The following is a 20894-nucleotide window of genomic DNA, read 5'->3' on the forward strand; positions in this document are numbered from 1 at the left end:
AGCATCAAAAAATTTCTCCACTTCTACCTTAGTAGAACCTTCTGTGGGACCATAGGCACAAATACATCTTATTGTCCAATTCCCCATTCTGATATTTGCCCACATCACTCTACTTGAGACTGCCTGCCATTCAAGAAGATTAGCCTCGTATTTTGTGTTGAATATTATGGCTACTCCTTCTTTTCCTTGATTGTCATTTCCTGAATATAACATTTTGTATTTATTGTTCAGAGATATCTCACCAGTTTTTGTCTTTTTTGTTTCAGTCACCCCTATTATGTTGATCTGGTACTTATCTAATTCCTCAGCTAGCTCCATTTCTTTGTCATTCAGGCTTCTTATGTTGATAGTATTGATCTTTAACTCTGGTGATGTTGAGTTGGGGTGTGCTTTCAGATTTGTTCCAGTAGCTGACTTTTCGCTGTTCGCCCTGGTTCCCTGGCGAAAACAACGGGGGCCTTGTTTAACCAGGCGACGCCCCAGCTGGCATGAAATTTTGTCATGTTCTTGCACACACAAAAAAATTTAAAACTTTAAGAAGTAGGTAGTGAATGTTGTTATGGCAGTCTCAGATATTTTGGAATTTGATTGAAGAGAATCAGCATTTCAACTCAACAATCGTCGGCTTACCTTTGTCATTGAGTCATGTGATCTTTGTTAATACCTCACCAATTATATGCATAGAGACGGAAGCAACTTGTAGAGGAAATGTGGGAGTGAGAGCATTGACTTCTACTCTATCTTCTTGGATTGTGAGGTGGCGTGGTGAATGAGGTGAGGTTTAGGTTCTACACGAAGTGTATGGCAGTCGGTGGGTACAACCTGACTCTGGCAGGGAAGATTAAGAGACCATTATTCGAACTGTTGTACAACTGGATTTTGAGAGCTTGGGATATGATTTTGCCAGAAATAATTGCCAAGAGTTTTTTAAAAGCATGCTTTTCTAATGCCCTGGATGGACCAAAGATGACAGTATTTGTGTAGATGACTGTTTGTTTTAATTTAATTACAGAAGCATTATCGCTAAAGATTCAGATATATAGGGTGCCATAAAGTAATGAACATTCTAGGCACCCTATCTTCCACCAGCTGGAGTACTGATAGATGTTCTTTGCTTTGTCTCTACAGGGCATTGATAACATCAAAACTTGACTGTGTTCCAAGTCTATGCTTCTGCCATGGAGAGTGTGCTGTGATGGTTAGCCACTATTCATCTATTCCTAGTCTGTATGTCAAGGCAAATGAACTACCTTTGTTGCTTTGACAAGCACAGCTGTCACTGCTATATACGATGCTTTGAAAGAAGTCAACATACACCTTAGTGTGAGGAACAAACAGCGTACCTTAATAAGATGTAGTAGGACCTTCTTTCACTGCAGTGGCTGTAGCAATCTTACAGAGCATACACAAGTGTACGATAGTGATTGGTGGGAATTTTGGACCATTCTTCCTGTAGGTATGTAATGAGGTCTTGGACTGTTGTGGGGAGTGTGGGTGGATGACCCATGACCTCACCTGACTCTCTAGTTTATCCCACATATGCTTAGTAGGATTGAGATCAGGGCTCTGTGTGTGTGGCCAGTCAAGTGTGGTGACATTCATATCCACAAACCATGTTGTTACAGTAGCAGCCTAATGATACAATGCATTGTCTTACTGAAAGAGACAATGGTCAGTTTTGTTGAAACACCACAAAAGTAGGAAGCTTTGCATTGTCCAAAGCTTTCAAATACTCTCAGAGTGCAGTGTTTGCAGCACCACAAACAGCAGTCTAAAGCCAAACCAGGAACAACAGGACCATACCATCACACTGTTGGGGTTATGCATCGTGATAAGAGATGTTCACCAGGAATCAAAAACACCCACACCATCCATCTGATCTGTTCCATAGAGGGTTGTTTGGAAAGAGGGGAAACACCCTCTTTCCAAGCCTTCCATGTCCCACTGTACAAGCTCTTTGCACCACTGAAGACAACATCACATGTTGGTTCAGGTAATGTATGGTTTGCATATTGTGGTTCTACAATGGAAATCCATGTTGTGAGCCTCTGTTCTGAATGTTTTTGCGAAGATTTGTGTTCCATTCAATGACCGGAATTCCCCATTCAACATGTCTGCTGACGAATGGCATTTTTTACATATTATCCTTTGTAGTATCCTACAGTCACGTTCGGTGAGTGTGATTGTTCACTGTGGGTGGCACTTGTAGTTGATTCTGTGTGCTTCCATCTCAATATGCTATCACTGATTGTTGACATGGGATGGCCCAATTTGTCAACAATTCTCTAAACAGATAGGCCTGAAACATGGCATCCTATCACACCTCTTTCAAACTCTGTCAGTTTGAAAGAGGTTCCCCTTCTCACAGCCATTTCACCCAGATACAGCTGTGCTGACTTGAAAGCATCATATTCCTCCAATTTATACTGGCTACAAAGGCATGACTTATTACATGACACGATGCACCTTGCCAATGGGGGGGGGGGGGTGTCTGTTGACTTCTTTCCAAGCAGTGTATAACTAAAATAAAATCCCTGCCAAAACAACCCAAGTATCTCGCAATCTTTCGGCCACAATCGGAGAATATCTACACTTGGTTTTGTGGGTATAAGCTCTCTTACAAACTCTAGAAATAGCAGTATACAACATTGCTGAGATGCCACCAGACTCACTTTTACCATGGTAATCATACATGCTGTTTTTCTTTCAGTGGACTACTGAAATTTCCCACCCCCTGCTGTATCAGCTAGAAGCTCTTTGAAGGTCATAGAACTGAATAGTTTGATTTTATGCACATTTACACAGATGACTCAAAATTGGAAGATCTAGTGGAATCTTCTGCTATCTTTCCAGACAACATTATATCTGCACAAATCCCACTAGAGTGTTAACAACTTTACAGCGTAGGTGTATGTGATAGATCTTGCAGTGAAATACATTAGATTCCACTGCTACCAAAGGTGCATAACGTATTCAGACTCTCAAACTTCTCTTCAGGGAATAAGAACTCTATAATATAGCAATATCTAGTGCTCTCTTGAATTCAGTATCTCCTTTTAAGTTATGGAAGCTACACTTTAATGTATGCTTCTGTTGGATTCCAAGCCTTTGGATTAAGGGAAATGAGGCTGCAAATACTGCAGAGAAGTCAGCTCATTTCTCAAACGTCTACTGTCTGCCTGTACTGTACACAGACTATCGGCAGATTATTAGACAAAAAATTTTTATTCCTGTGGCAGCTATCTTAGACCAGAGAGAATAATAATAAGCTCTACCAAATTAAGCTTGAAATTCAATTATGGTAATCTAACCTGCACAACATTCAAACAGAGGAAGTTGTTCTTGGTCGGCTTTGCATAGGTCATAATCACCTCACTCACTTCTGCCTTCTAAGGGCAGAAGTGAGTGAGGTGATTATATGGTAGTTTTGTGATTCTGGACTCATCACTCATATTTTAATCTACTGCCCTTGTTTCACCAATGAGCGGAGTATTATTTTAGCTACTTTTATAATCTGTCTAAGCCCTAACAATACACACTCAAGCAGATTTTATCAGCCTAATTAGCTGTCAACCTTGTTTTTAAGCTTTTACAGACTACTAATCTTTACCGCTTTATATAAAATATATACTTTTTAGTTTGTTATTATTTAAATTTGTTTAAAAAACTCAGATTTAATGTACATTTCATGAATTTTAATATTGTTTATACTTTTTTACTTATGTTTTACTCATCTTTTACATTCGTTTTTCTACACTGATTTTATGTTGTCTTATTTATTTATTAAATAGTACACTTCTAAGAAATGTTTCATTTATGAATTTCGATTTTTAGATGTAGGCTTCAGACCTATATTTTCTTACTAGACCCTTATTTATAACATGTGTTTTTGGCACTGTATGTCCATAACTGTCCTTGCACCATTATACTCAAAAAGAAACAAACAATCAAACAAGCATTTTTTTGCTCTCAGTATTTTTTTTTCATGCTTCCAGCAGTAGTGGTGGTTTCATACTGGAAATGAAAATCATGTCTATTGTGACCATAAGATACATACCACAGGGAGATTGTTAACCATCGTTTGTTGTTGTTGAGAGCAGAGCCACTATCCACTTGGCCAACCATGAATATAAATCATACGTAAATTCATGAAATGAATTTAGAAACAAGAACCTGAACATTGAATCTAAAAGTTTTTGTATGATCTTGTTCTGGTAGAATTTCTTTCACAACGATGTATTTATTGTATATAAGATAATGACTTAAAATAATGAATAAAAATTACTTTACCAATCCAAGCACTTCACTGTTTGCCTTCAAAATATAAACTTGTTATTTTAAAACAGTAGCAAGAAAAAAAAAAGGTTAAAAACCATGATGATTGAGGAACCTTTACAATGAATGTATGGGATTGAAGAGTGATTACAATGGTTTAATTAACAATAATTACATGGATTTGTAAGAGATTATTACTTAGGTAATGTGACTGGTTCTAGAATGATAAGTTATCAGAAGACTGCTTCAGATTAACAAACACTTTCATAGAGAAATATTTGCATTACTTCAACTTGGTATCACTTCTGGGTCTGGCTCCCACTGATGAGATCTAAATAAAGATCGAAACCAGTCTGGGTAGTTTCAGTCTTTATTTAGATCGAAACTGTATTTCAGTTTTATGTTAGGTTTCTGGGTAGTTACCCTTTTCATAATGCATAGCATCAGAAGCCCCATTCGGTTCTCCGAATTCTTAAAAGGCTACGTGGATGTCTCCTTTCAGTTATATGGCTTTGATCCTTAAGTACCCCCTTAATTTAGTTTAATGGTTTAGAATATATATATATATAAAGTTTATTTTATATCTATAAAAATATTGAAAATTGTTTATAGTGGGAAAAATTTTCATGCAAGTAAAATAAAATTATTTTTTTTAAATCAGACAGTTATAATGAAAAGTTGAGATTCAGTATATTTCATTTAGGATCATCGTATCCAATGTATGCGTAATCACACGGCTACTCATCTTTTGAATGCACTTATTAAACAAGTCCTGCCTGAATCATCACAGGAATCATCCTTTATTGGGGAATATTTACGGTATGGCTTTCTTGCAAAGGTAGGTATATGTAAAGATCCACAAGAAACATTGAAAAAAGTGGCATGTGTAATTCATATTTTTTTAGTTTATAATTTTTTATGCTGCTAATTTAATCAGTTTTATTAATTATGATTAACAGTTTTATTTTATTAAAATCATTTCTAAAGGATCTTATGCAGCCTTGAATATGTAAGATTTACTTATTTTGATAGTTTTTATTTCAGGTTCAATACATAGCGACAGTGGAATGGGGAGGGGGTTGCTCAAGTTAGAAACTTAATATTAAGATTTAGAAGCACTGTCTCACAGTATGTTATCTCCCATTTGGGGTGAGCTTTCTTATATTTGAACAGTTAAATTTGGATCTGCTTTCATTCTAATCTTTTATGTGAGAACAGAATTCTGGATTTAAAATATCTTGCACTATGAACATACTATGTTTAAATGTAATATGCTCATGTTGAGTGGTTGGCTAGTTTGGGATAAGTTTGCAAGGATTTTTTCTTGTATTTCAGTCAGTGATGTGCCATCCATCATCGGCAAAGCTATGACATATTGGATGTTAGGAATCGATCATTAATGTATATGAGAAGAAGTGTAGGTGAAACCAGAGAGCCTGGGAATATGCTGGCATTCATGGAATAATCAGATTAGAGGAAACCATCCACAATGATATGCAGTGAACAACCAGAGAGAAATCTTGCAGTTCACTCAAAAAGGAGATCATAAGACAGCAGTATGGAAAGAAGACTCGATAAAATGCCTTGACATATCAAGAATAACTACATAAGATTCTGCAAATATTTTCATGTCCTGTGTCCAAAAGTGGGCAAACCAATTGATTCAGAGGCATTCTTATGGGATTTTTTGAAGTTCTTATTTGCTTGTTGGAAGCTTGAAAAAGTTTCATGTTAGGTTTCTAGAGCATCTAGAATATATAAAAAAAATAAATAAAAATACAATATATATATATATATATATATATACACACATACTCACACACATTGCTTGAAAAGAAGTTGCCAGACACCATAGTGTGAGGAATAAACAGTCATGGTGTCACAATGACGGCAGTAATCCTATGGGCATACTTTCCACAAGTGTACGAAAGTAATCAATGGGAATTTTTATCATTCTTCCTGTAGGCATGAAATGAGGTCCTGGACTGTTGTAGGGTGGATGTCCCTTGACCTCATCCAACACTCCAGTTCATCCCACGGATGTTCAGTGGGGTTGAGATCATGCGACTGTAGAGATCAGTCAAGTGTGGTGACATTCATGTCCACAAACCACACAGTTCAGCAGCAGCCTTATGATGCGGTGCATTATCTTGCTGAAAGAGATCAGTTCTCTTTCAGCAAGATAATAAAACAAGAGATAGAAATGCCAGAAAGTAGGAAGCATTACATTGTCCAGAATATTCAGATACCTCTCGGAGTTCAGTGTTCGTGGCACCACAAACACAGGTCTGAGGCCAAACTAGGAAAAACAGGACCATACCATCATACTGCTACCTCCGAATTTCATAGTTGGGGTTAGACTTTCTGGTAAAAGATGCTCACCAGGCATCTGCCACACCCGTCTGTCTGTTTGGTAGAGGGTGTAGTGTGATTTGTTTCTCCATAACAAGCTTTCACATCCCACTGTACATGTTCTTTACATTACTGAATATGATACTGCATGTTGGTTCGAGTAATGCGGGGGCTTGCATATGCAGTATTACAACATGCTCACAACATGGAAACCTCGTGTTGTGAGCTTCAGTTCTGAATGTTTTTATGTAGATTTGTGTTCTAGTTGATGCCTGGAACTCCACATTCAACATATTAGATGACGAATGGTGGTTTTTACATATCCTTTTACCACAGTACCCTATGGTCACGTTCAGTGAGTGTGGTTGTCTACTGCAGGTAGCACTTGCAGTTAACTCCATGTGCTTCTATCTCAGTATGGTATCACTGATTGTTGACCTGGAATGGACCAATTTTTCAACATTTGCCAAACAGATAGGACTGCAACATGGCATCCTGTCACAACGCATTCTTTCAAAAATTGTTAGTTTCCTTATCGTAGCCATTTCACCTGGACACAGTTACACCGATTGGAGGGCATCGTGTTCCTCCAATTTATAACCACTACAAACACACAACTTATTTGATGGCATGATGCATCTTGCCCATGGGGGTCTATTGACTTCTTTCCAAGCAGTCAATCTATATAATCTAATAAAAAATAGAAAAAGTGATTAGCCTATCCACTGTACAAAAATACTATAGGTTTACAACGAAACCTTTCATGGGTGGGAAGCACATAAAAAAAAAAATGCTGTGTGGGAGGCTGAAGTTTTTAAGTTAAATAATTGAGTATGTGTGTTGGAAAATTGAAGTTTGGATAACAGTCAAGAGATTTGGGGTGGAATGGGGAAGCACTCGCCCTTTTTATAACCATTTATGGTTATAGGCCTCCCAGTTTTCTTCCACCTTTTTCTGTTAAAGGCTTCCTGATGCCAATATTCTCCAGCCATCTCCATTAGGACATCCTTTCATCTTCTCTCTTGTTGTCAAAGCATTCATCTTCCTTCATATGGATGCCACCAGGTGATTGTCTTTGTCCATCTACTGCTTCATCCATGCAGTACTGTGTGTTGTGCCTATCTCCATTTTAATTTTGAAATCTCTTTCCCTATGTCCAACACTTTTGTTTCTTTTCTTATATCTTCATTTCTTATTTTGTCTTGAAGTTTGATGTTTAGCATGGCTCCCTTTGCATTCTACAGGTTGTTGCCATGTCTCTGATTCATATGTTATAATAGGGATGATGCATTGGTTGAAAAATTTGGCTCTATTTTCTGGTTTTATTTTACTGCACAGGAATTTTTTCAGTTTTCCATAAAGCTATCCAGCCTAGCTGATGCACTCTGCAATAGTAAGGCTGAAGATAGAAAGCCATCCATCCAATTAGAAAGTGTAGAAGACATGCACAGGATATGAACTTGGTCTCTGTTACACTCGACAGAGATGCAAATGATAAGAGTTATATAAGTCCTGGATATACATTTTTATATACATTCATATTTTTATTATTATTACTATTATTGCATAAACATCTCAATGGAGTCAAAAAACTCATTGTTGAAGACCCATGTTATATCTGCACAGTACCTACATGCCTATTCTTGAACACATTCACTAACAAAGTATTCATGACAGAGTCTGGCAACCTATTACATTCATTCACCACTCGTGCGAAATATACTCCTGACACTCCTTACTGGCCACAGTCTTAATCAATTCTTTCCTTTTCTAGTCAAGTACTGTTAAACCCTTTCAATAACCTGTATATTTTTATCATAACCCCTATTTTATGTAGGTAGCCTGGTTAGCCAAGTGATTAACTATCTGCTCTCCAGCCAACAGTTTGCAGGGTTCGAATCCTGCTAGGCACGTGGATGTTTGTGACAGGAGATGAATTTCATCATCTGAAGGCCTGAAGTGGCTTGTAAAAATTCCAAGGTTTTTTAGCTGGTTGCATATCATTTATCATTTTATAAATTCCTGGGTTTAGGAATTTATAAAATGATAAATTTTATAAATTCCTTCGGAATCATGCAGTACAGCCATTTTAAAACTTTAATGCTTCCATATTTAAGCAAAATCATCCTCCATTCAGCATCATGATTCAGCTATTCTTTCATCCAACTCAACTGTCACACTGTTATTGAAAAAAATGAATAATTTACTAAAACATGACTTACCTTCACAAAATACCTATGCTATTCCCATAGATTATCATATTTATTTTCCCATTTCTGAAGTTTGCCCTTGACCACCTGCTGCAGTACTTTTACTACTACTACTACTCTCCAGATATCCTAGGAAACAGTTTTTGAACTTGATAAGACCTCACTCAGACTACTGCATAAAGGTCTGGTCTCCTGGTTTCTGGAGTGATTACAGTGGAGAGTGAGATTGCAAAGGAGAGTGTTAAAAATGATATCAGGATTGTGGAATACTGATTATGAAGACAGATCGAGAATTTGTAGACTGCAGATACTAGCAAACAGGAGAAAGAGGGGGGGGGGATGATATGATTGAGACTTCTGAAAGGGTCATACTGGATTTCAGTTGATGAAATATTTCATTTTATGGAGGGTATAGAAAGGATGAGAGGGCTTCCTTGGATGCCAGGAAGGGATGGGTGGGAGAGATCTAGATTTTTCTCTCATAGAGTGGTGGTACATAATTGGAGTGGATTGCTATTGGATGTGGTGTGTGCATGAATTCAAGAACAGGTTCATATGACAGCTGGTATGGTTTCCCCTCAGCAAGTCTCTGACTCCCTGGAGATCTATCATAATAATAATAATACGTTAATCCATGCATGAAATGCCACGAATATTCACTCACACCTTCCCATGCCTCAGTTATTCTTTTTGCCATCCTCTAGAGTGCACACATCATTTTGTGATTTGTTCTTAATTTGAATTAAACTTTGGCATTCAATCATGAGTTTTCAGTTCGGGCAGTGGTAAGATCACACTAACAAGCAGAAAATAATTTCTTTTGGAACAAGAGATTATTTTCTCTGCCTCTAACTCACTTAAAATGAAATATAAATTCTTTAGTTAAACAAAATGAGGTTGTCAACATTAATTTATTTGACTTACAACTATCAGGCTATCAGCTAATACTTTTTATTCCCTTATAGGGAGTAGGCGAGGCCTTTATACTCTATCTAGCTTTTTTTGGAGACTGAGTGGGCAGTTCAATCTCCACCGGTAGCCAATCAGAGATAGCTGGCCCATGTCTATCACTAATTATAGCAGCCACCGATGAAGAAGCTGGCAAATAAGTGCTGGCATCTCTTTATTGTCATTCTTAACCCTAACAAGATACGTTACTGTGAAATAATGTGGGTACTACGGTCGATTTTCTTGAGTTTACTGGATGAAAAACCCGAGTTTCCGGGAGGAAAAACCCGCTTGCCCATTCCAGAGATCAACTAACTCGGGAACCGGTCAAAGAAAGGCTTAGAAAAAGTTCCTCCAGTCTGCAACTAGACTTGAACTTTAGGTCTACTTCGAGTGACCAAGTGCCACTTCCACTGAGCTACACAGGCCTCTGACTTACAACTAGTCTCCTTAAACCTCTTAAATTTACCTTAAAAAGAAATCGATTAGCTTTTGCTAGCTTCCTTCTTTCCAAAATTTTCCTTTCCTTTTCTTAAACAGAAGTAAAATAATTAGTCCTTTCTTTTAGGCTTGCACGGTGATCCGAATGCATTTTTGAAAATTATGGAGACAACTACCGTGTTTGAATAAAAACTTTAGTTTAATATAACTAAAATCTACAATTCGACGTTTCGACCTTTATGTCAAGGTCATCTTCTGGAGCGTACAAATATACACAAGAAACAGCTATACTACAATCAAACTGGTTCGTTAAAGACACTGACCAACCGTTATTACCACAATTGTTGGACTGACCTCATGTGGAAAAAAAAATAAAATAAAAAATTATACATCAGCGCTAGAGTCCTATTATTTGTGTTGTCTACTATATACATATATTAACATCATTCCAGCCAGTTGGAGTGGGATGGTTTCTAATACTAGCGGATTGGCTAGAGTCCTGACTTATGTTGAATCTTTCATATTAGGAAGGCTGAATGTGTGCCATCCAGATCCTTGGAATTTTCATGCCATCTTTTGTTATTGATATTTGGGTGGTTTATCAGGATTTCGCGGGATTCCTTAAATTTTCTTTCGTACCAGGTTTTTGTGTGGTGTAAGGAGCAGGTGCTTTTCCAGTTGATTTGGTGTAAGGTGTTAAGTGCGTGGTCTGAGAGGCCTGCTTCACCATAATGGTTATATTTAATGTGTCTAATGTGTTCTTTCTTGCGTATAGGGATTGTCCGTCCTGTTTCACCAATGTACGGTAAGTTACAGGTGCAGCGGATGCAATAGAATCCAGGATGCTAATGGGAGGAGAGGATCCTTAGAAGAGCTGAATATGGTTTTAAGTTTAGTCAGTGGTTTAAAGGTGGCATTGAGGTTATAATGTTGTAGGATTCTGTTGATTTTTTCTGATAACCCTTTAATGTATGGGATGGCTATGGTTTTACTGTAATCTAGATTCGTTTTTGTTGTAGTTTTATAGAGTATTTTATTGACAGTATTTTTGTTATAGTCATTATTTATGAATGTGTCACTAATGATTTTTAGTTCTTGTTTCAGGGCCTGCTCGTTAGAGCAAATAGTTGTGGCTCTGTTTTTAAGGGTGTTAATGACTCCATATTTTTGTGATGGGTGGTGGTATGAATTCGCATGTATGTATTGGCCAGTGTGTGTCGGTTTTCGGTAGACCGTGAAGGATACAACATGTCGATGACAGGGGGATGCCGTCGGCTAGCTCGGATGGTAACAGCGGATAGACAGGCAACAGTGCCACAGATCACTCGCCAATTCAATGCTGGACAACAATGACGTGTGAGCAGCCACACCATCCAGAACCATTTCCTCGCTATGGGGTACAGAAGCCATTGCCCGACTAGGGTACCTCTGCTCACTGCATATCATAAGGCACAACGATTAACATGAGCGCAGGAACACCGCCATTGGATCCTCAACGCATGGAAAAAGGTCGCCTGGACTGATGAGTCGAGGTACACGTTGGTACATGCCGATTTCAGGGTACGAGTGCATCGACAAGCACATGAAGCGATGGATCCCTTGTGCCAGCAGGGTGCAGTTCAGGCCGGTGGTGGTGGTGGTATCCTCGTATGGGGACTGTTTATGTGGGATGAAATGGGTCCCCTGGTACATCTACTATTGTCCCTCACTGGCAAACGATACAGGGACCTGCTGTCAGATCATGTGCACCCATTTCTGCGCCTACAGCACCCTGCAGGAGACCTGTACCTACAGCAAGACAATGCATCGGCCACCGCTCCTGAATTGTGGCCGAGTGGATGGATGAACACTCCATGGACATGAAGATGCTTGGCTGGCCCCCAAGGTCCCCTGACCTCAGTCCTATTGAACACATCTGGGATGCTGTCGAGAAAGAGAGAGGGAGAGAGAGAGATATGCACCCTGGAACCTGCTCCGACCAATCTCCATGCATTGTGAGGCTCCCCAATGCTTCCGGTGCCTTGTGGAGTCCATGCCATGCCACATTGATGCCGTCATCAAGGCGAAAGGGTTGCTACCCACTACTAGGCAGGTATCTCTAATTCAACTGCTCATGAGTGTGTGTGTATAATATATCTGAACATCTCATGATATACTACTTACTGAATGAGGACTATATACTCTTGACAGGATGACCACAGATTTTTCTGCTATGCTTATGGTCAAATTGAAAATGTTAGAATGGCTAGAATATTACAAAATTTGTTGAAACAGTTGACATAGACACCTTAGACACAAGATTTGCTCAGATCTTTTAGCAATCTCCAGTCCTCAGTTTTTAAAGTATCATATTCATCATAATCAAATTAGAGCCTCCGTAGCTCACTTGGTATAAACGAAGTCCTTTGGTCGGAAAGACATGGGTTCAATTCCATCTATGACTTGAGGAACCTTTATATGATCTCTTTCGACTAAAGGTAAGTTAGCCAGTCTCATATAGTGGTAGAGGGTTTTTTCCTCTCCTGAAAACTTGATTTTTCGTCCCTCAGAACAGTCAAACTGGCCCCATGTACACACACAGTCAAAAATACATACCACTCCAATGGCAGGCTTGGCAATAGGCAGACTGGGAGTTGTACTAACAAAGTCATATCAAATGTAACACGCGGACCCTGCATTGGCAGTGGAATAAACATGCAGAGGAAGAAGATTCATCATAATCAAATTGCTGACATGTGCCCTCAACAGATGTATAGGATATTATGATAGTACTACATGAAAGACTTACATCATTACTAATTTCCTGTCAACAATTTTCCTAGAAATCAATATGTTATCTGTCAAGACTCCAACATAAGAGGTCTTATATTTCTGTCTTCTAAGGCACTTTTTACTGTATCAATCCATCTATATCTTGGTCTTTTTCCTGCCAACCTGGCAGAGAACACTTGTTTTGCTAATCCTTCCTCTCTCTTTCTTTAAGTGACCATACCACCTGAGATTAGCTGTGCTAACACATTTCTGGATGCCAACAATGTCAAATACTTTCCTAATATCCTTGTTTAATATGATATTGACATTGATGCCATCTGTTCACACCCCTAATCTTTCTCAGGATTCTCATATCTGTGGGTCTTTGGTCAAGTGTTTTATTTCTAACCTGGATCTTAGATCAATAAGTTAAAATTGGTTTGAACACTATCTTGTATACAGCTATTTATGTGTTTTGACTAATTTCTCTCTTTATTCCATATAAATTTATTCATTTGACTTCCTACCATATTGACTTTGTTGATTCTGTTGTCTATTTCCATATTTAATTTACCATCTTCACGAAAAGTTGTGCCTAGGTAGCTGAAATGTTTTACTTGTTCTATGGGTTCTCCATTCACGATGAGCAGTTGATATTTTCAAGCATTTCTGCCTGTCGGGGAATCTTGCAGACCTCTACTGAATTTATTTAAAAGTATAACATCATCTGCATTATGTAAAGAGCTAAGATTAACATCTCCAATTTTGATAGTACCACTTTACCTTCATAATGTGATCCATATAGATAATGTACATCATAGTCTGACACCAGATTTAACATTAAACCATCTTCCTGTACTTTCTTCAATTCTAACTGCTGACTTTACAACTCAAATAAAGACTAAGTATTGCTTGATATAATGCCAAATTGACACCATATAGCTGTAGCGATTTTAATAGCATTTCTCTTGGCACCTTGTCATATGCTCTTTTCTGGTGTACAAAACTTAAATACAGATCTTTCTTATATTCTCACGATTTCTCAACTGTTTGTTGTAAAGCGAAAATCTGATCCTTACAACCTCTATTTGGCCTGAATGCAGCTTGTTCTTCACCAGTCTTCCCTTCTGCAAAGGGAAGACTGGTGTAGAACAAGCCAGTAGGAAAATGCCTCTGTAATTTTCACATTCAGTTTTATTACCCTTTTTTATATATGGGTACTATGAGCAGGGCCGGCGCGAGAGTATCTGACACCTCCTAGGCAAAGAAAATTTAGGTGCCCCTATGCAATATCTCTATGCAGTAATTAGTACGTCATTTTTTTCAATACCCAAATTCGATTAGTGCACCTCTAAAATTCGATTAGTGCACCTACATACACCTTAAAAATAAATGTTACAGATTTTAAAAATTTTCTGTCTATCGATTTTTATGCCTAACTATTTTAAAAAATCACTCACCAGAATGAAATAATTTAGTTACCGATTTAAAACATTTTACAAAGTTATTTTTAATGGCATACTACACTACTTCCCAAACTGCGTTCTGCGGAACGTGAATAAGTGTTCTGCGAGAAGTTCCTGGAATTTGTCATTTTAGTTTTCTAAGCATTTTTTATGAATAAATATTTTATAGTGGAAATATTCTGAGGAGAATAATATTTGAGAATATGTCGAAAAGTTCAGACCCAGAATGCCTAATAACATTTGCGTCATTAATTTTCACACATCGAAACCTTTCAACATTTGGGAAAGAGAATACCGCTGTTTATGATTGGTCATAAAAATTGCCTGCAAGCAGATTATAACAATCGGCGGCATATAATATTTTTCGTACAAGCAAAGTTTTTAAGCAGCAATGCAGAGGCTGACTCTGATAAATAGAGAAGCAGTAAAATTTGCAGAAGAGTAGAAGAGGCAATAGGGCCATACGGTCGGTTGTATGAAAAAAAAGAAACAAAATGCCCGCCAAACTATGTTAGCTCAATTCTTTGTTAAGAAGTAGAATAATAAAATTTATATTCTGAATATGTTTTATAGTCCATCAGCTTCATGATTTTACTTTAACTAGGTCCTGGGATATACTTTAATTCTTTTATAAAAAAATTAAGGTTCAAAAATGAAATTTGAGGAACGAATTATACTTTTTTCCATAGGTTATTATACTCAATTAGTGCGTTTCCGATTAATGCGCCTGTTTTAAAGAATGCATTAGACGCACTAATCGAGGGATTGTTGTATATATATTTTGTCGTACTCACACAAGCACACTTACACATTTGGATATTTATAAAAATAATATCATTATGAACATTTATATATAAAATTTATATATAAATGTTTTTGTATAAAATTTATTAATCAAAACCAATACATTTGTATGCCATATATGATTACTCCTAATATCTGTATAGCAAGAAAATTATTACATCTTGAATACAAAAATTATGAAAAATTAATCTTTCAGGCTTTTGCTTTGCCAAAGTTTTGAATTAATTCATCTATATTGATTGTAGATGCAATTTCATGCTCTATAGATATTATTGCTAGACTAAGTCGTTCCTGAGCCATCGTAAAGCGAGTGTAAGTTTTTGTAAGTTTTAATTTCAAGAAATTCCTTTCTGAACTTGCTACCGATACTTGCAATGTCGAAAAAATTCTCAGAGCAATAAATACATTTGGAACACTATTTTCTAAACTATTTTTCCATATGTATGACAGAACATCTAATGAGAAAGTATTTTCTGGAATTCGCCTTGCTATTATTTGTAATTCACTACATAAATCTGTTTCGTCAATATATCTAGAATTATCATGTGTTAAATAATTTTCCAATATCAAACATTTTTTAAGCAGTTCTGCTGAAGTAATTTTTTGAAATTCATATATATTTAAAAGAAAACCAAACTTTTCGTTAATTGTAGACATGTGCTTGAATTTTTCATCAACAGATGCAATTGCAGTATCAATAATAAAATAAAAATCTACCTTAAATTTTTGTTTAAAATCTGTTATGAATTCATCATCTGTTTCATTCACAAATTGTTTCTTTTTTTTCTAAGTGCAACTGTTTCTTGTTCAAAATTAGGCGTTACACCTAAGACCTCAGCGATTTTTTCCGCATCTGTTAACATCTTTTCAAATTCATCCTCATTTCGGATTTTCATTAAGAAATTCTTTGTATCATTAATACAATTTATGGCAACATTTATATCAAGGCTTGTCTTCTGAAGTTGTTTACTTGTGGTATAATATAATGTTGTTTAATGTGGTATAATATACCACATTACTAATGTGGTATATTATACCACATTACTAAGGATGCGATTAATTTGAACTTCCTTAAAGTTTTACGAAGACTACTTGCGTCTAATTTCATGGTATTTCTACTTAATCCACATAAACTATCATCTTGAGATATTTCTTGCCGTGCTTATTCAAACATCGGACAAATTATATCTTAGGGGCTTTAATGAGTCAATTCGACTCTCCCATCGTGTATCACAGACTGGTTTGAGTGTAAAATTACTTGTGTCTTTTGAGGTATTCCCATCGACGAGTTGAACCGGAAAAAAATACATGTAGATGATGTACTGCATCAAAAAATGCTGTGGCATCTAAAGTATTAGCAGTACAATTCACTACTACTAAATTTAATGAATGTGAACTACAGGGTACATACATTGCTCTTGGGTTAATATTTGAAATTTGTCGCTGCACACCTTTTACATCGCCTTTCATATTACTAGCTTTATTGTATCCTTGAGCTCGTAAATCTTGTATTGGTAATGAAAATTTGTCTAGAGTTCCTAGTATTTCATTTGATAAAAATTCTCCAGTGGTATTTTTTATTTCTATAAATCCCAAAAAGTGTTCTTTTATAGAAACCATGCTATTACTAGTTTCTACGAATCGAAGTACTATGCTCATTTGTTCTGTGTGACCAATGTCAGACAAACAGTCAGTAATTATGGAAAAATATTTTGCGGCAACAACAGATTCTAAAATTTTATTTTTTATTGCATTGGCGAAGATGTTTATTATTTCATTTTGAATATCTTTTCCAAGATAATGCACATATGTGTCTTTATCTTTTATTCTTTGAAGATGTTCATTCATTCATTATTGGAACAAACTTGACTAGAAATTTGACAAATTTCAAAAAATTTCCGTTTCCCATGCGAAAACAATGTCTCATTTGTTCCTCGAAACGATAAATTTTGAATAGCTAACATCTGAACTAAAGCAAAGAGTTGTTCTAATACTTGCACCCAATGTTTCTCCTCTTTTCTAATAACTAGCAAGTTCTCTTCATCAATGGTTTTCTTTTCTTTTATTCGAATTTTTAATTCTTTCCACTTATAGTAATTTTCAACGTATCTTTGACTTTTTTCATGCGCAGCTAAATTAGAAGAAGCATTTTTCCAGTTCCTCAATCCAGAATCAGCAAGGTTAATCCACCATTGATCAAATAACAAACAGCAGAAGCAAAATGCAGAATCTGTGGATTTTCAATACAATAACCGCAAAGAAATGGTACGCTTACATACATGAATTTTATGGAATACGGGAGTTCCTGTTAGTTTTATATAGTTTTATATGTAGCAAAATCTGGTGCCCTGAAGTCTTGGCGCCCATAGGCGATTGCCTAGGTTCGCCTAATGATAAAACCAGCCCTGACTATGAGAGCTGTATTCCAAGCATCAGGAATTTGTTCCTCTGGCCAGGCCTTCTAAAAATATGCAGTGCCACTTTAAAACTTTTATACCTCCATATTTGAGCATTTCTGGTTGAATATCATCTACTCCAGCTGCTTTTCCACATTTCAAACTTTTGATGACTTTTTCTCCTTCAAGTATGGATATGTATTCCTGATTGCATGCCTGTTGAGTGTTTTTTACCACTGTGCTATCACTTATTGTTTCATTTAACCTTTTTTGAAATAATTATTCCATAATCAATTATATCTTTTTCTCCAGTTTTCATGTCACCTTAATCATCTCTAATTCCTTTTACAGCACTCTTTCCTCCATTTCTGAGCTTTTTCAACAGCCTCTCCAGAATATTTTACCACTTTCCTGATGTTTATTTTGTATGTTTTCTTGCCAGAGTCTTCCCATGACTTTTGTTTAGCTAGTTTTACACGTTCTTACATTTTTCTCTGTATTCTCTAGGAGCACAAGCTGACTTACTTGCCAGTAACTTTGAATGTGCTTTCTTCTTTTCCCTTCACTGCCTCTTTAAAGTCTACCATGGAGTTTTGATTTTTTTCTATCATTGCAGTTTCACTACATGCCTCTCTGGCTGAATCAATCAATGTTTTCTTCTGGACTTGCCACTGAATCTCCAAGGTTTGGTTCCTGTTTTCAAACTCTTTCATTTTTTCTTCAATCATGTTTGAGAGCTGCTCAACTTCAATTCACTTTAAAACTTTCTTACATGTTCTTCTTTTCAATATGAAATTCAATTTTTTCCTGCTCAAGATTAAATGTTCATCAGTTCCAATTTCAAATCCTCTGTACACTCTAGTATCCTGCACCAATGAGAAAACATCACTATCAACAATAATATAGTCAATGAAATATTTTTCTTATTTCTTGCATCTTCTCCATGTGAATTTGTGCACATTTTTTTGTTAGAACATGTTAGTAATAACTAATCCATGTCCTGAATAGAAATCCAGCAGGCATTTGCCATTATTATTAGCTTTGCACTTTTCTCCAAATTTTCCCAGAACATTTCTGTATGTCTAGTAATCATTTCCTACTCTGTTGTTTAGATCTCCAACAAGGACCAACTTTTCCTTTTTCATTATGTCAGTTTCTTTCTCTAAAGCTTCAAAAAATTCCTCCATTTCTATCTTAGTAGAACCTTGTATGGGACAATAGACACACATAAGTCTCATTGTCCAGTTTCCCATTCTGATATTTGCCCACATTGATATTGGCCTGCCATTCATGACGATTAGCCTCATATTTAGTGTGGAATACTATAACTGCACTTTCTTTCCTTGATTATCATTGTCTGAATATAACATTTTGTATTTATTGCTTAGAAAGATCTTACCAGTTCTTGTCTTTTTTCTTTCACTCATCCCTATTATGTCAATCTAGTACTTATCAAATTCTTCTGCTAGTTCCATTTCTTTGTTACTCAGGCTTCTTATGTTGATAGTACCAATCTTGAATTCTGGTGATGTTGAGTTGGGATGTGTTTCAGGATCTGTTCCATTATCTATCTTTTTGCTGTTTGCCCTGGTGAGAACAACAGGTGCCTTGTTTAATCTGGTGATGCCCCAGCCTGCATGAAATTTTGTCATGTTGTACCATCATTTTACATTGTGTTTTAAGCTAATAAGAATACAGTTTGGTTGGCTAAATTCCAAATTGCCAGCCCATCCTTGTTCGTTCAGTATCCAGGTAGATACCTAACTGGTTGCACTGTGAGAAGGTGAGGATTGGTCATTAGGTCAGAAGTTCTGGTCAGTTCTCTGCGTTCCTTTAAAGGCTATGTGGAAGTCTGCTCTCAGTTATACAGCTTTGACCCTTAAATACCCCTCTGCTTAAAGTATTAATTGTATTATTACTAGTAATAAGATTTGGATCTGTGTGTAAATCATCACACATACACACAACATATCTTTAAATCTGGTGTGACTGTTAACAAGGATAAGTATTGTGAGACCTTGAAAAAAAAACAAAAATCCTTGAAAGAAAAGACTTAAATTGAAATCAACGCACAACTTAAAAATCAAATTTTATCTTTGTTAAATTTGCATCTGCCCGTATCACGCATGTAGTTATAAGTAGCGAATTTGTATTTATATTAAATACCCTTTAGCAGGCATGTACGTCAATTGTTTACCGTATAAAGTATTTATTGTTGAAAATTGTCTTCATTTTCTGCAGGAAAGTGAATTAAAAATCATGAGTGTGTTAATCTCAAGCTGAGCACTTTATTTTTTGGTGAGTTAAAAAAAAAATTATTTTTAGTTAAAAAAAAAAAATTTTTTTTTTATAATAATGACCACTTAGAGCGTTTTTGCAATATGATTGAAAACGAAATTAGTGAATTAATTGATGGGGGAAATAGATTTAAATGAGGAGGAACTGGTACAATTAATAGATGTGGGGGAAGTTCTGCCGAAGATTCTGATTGTGATAAATCCGTTAAAGAATTCGGTTTAAAGAAATTAGCAGAAGGATTGGATTTGGCAAGAAAGTTATTTTATGGATAATGATCTCTCAATGGAGCACTCCGTAAAATTCACGAGACAATTGGATATTTGTTTAGCCCTGTGTTATGAACTTAATAAAAAATTGCGGCATACTGGTAAGCAAGGTCTTATTACTGACTTCTTGATAACTAAACCAACCGAAGTATGCAATGAGAATTATACAAATGATGTCCAAGAGATTTCAAGTGATGATGACGTCCGGCCACTCGTAAATAAAGAACATCCACGAAATGTTAGTTTTGAAGAGAGTGATGACGATTAAAATATACACTTTATTTTATTTTGCTAAAACATTTATGTATTATGCGCAATGAAGTTTACGTACAATTTATAATTTTTTTATTATTTTATACTATGTATTTGTTTTATTGTTTATTTGTTTTCTTAACTTACCTGAATTAAATAAAAATATATTTTTGTTGGAAATGATTGTTTATATAATCTTAAAAACAAAAAACATTTCGGAACCTAACCCTTCTTTTTCTATGTGATCTGAGTCTCGCATAACGCAGCATTTTTGTGGAACCTAACATCTGCGTTATACGAGGGTTACCTGTATTGTGATAATGCTACTACTTATCAGAGTGTGAGATGTGTGTGTGTACATTTGGTTGGACATTTAAACTACATGAAGTGTACAGTCCAATGTTTTCTTCAAGTGACTTACTTTTATGGTCCTCT

At 36.2% G+C, this 20894-nt stretch overlaps 1 protein-coding gene across 1 annotated transcript in view; it reads left to right on the top strand.

Annotated features, from left to right (window-relative positions):
- The window catches only part of LOC150105578 (alanine--tRNA ligase, cytoplasmic-like), a 270365-nt gene that overhangs the window by 152356 nt on the left and 97115 nt on the right, over nucleotides 1-20894 (top strand). Inside the window, exon 14 of the mRNA XM_090394928.1 lies at nucleotides 4979-5113. Within this exon, the coding sequence (XP_090251054.1) occupies nucleotides 4979-5113 (135 nt within the window). The remainder of the gene's footprint in view (nucleotides 1-4978; nucleotides 5114-20894) is intronic.

Source organism: Typopeltis vanoorti, chromosome 6, assembly GCF_054136105.1.
Source record: "Typopeltis vanoorti isolate ZY-2024b chromosome 6, IOZ_Tvanoo_1.0, whole genome shotgun sequence".
In the NCBI taxonomy this organism is placed as follows: Eukaryota; Metazoa; Arthropoda; class Arachnida; order Uropygi; family Thelyphonidae; genus Typopeltis; species Typopeltis vanoorti.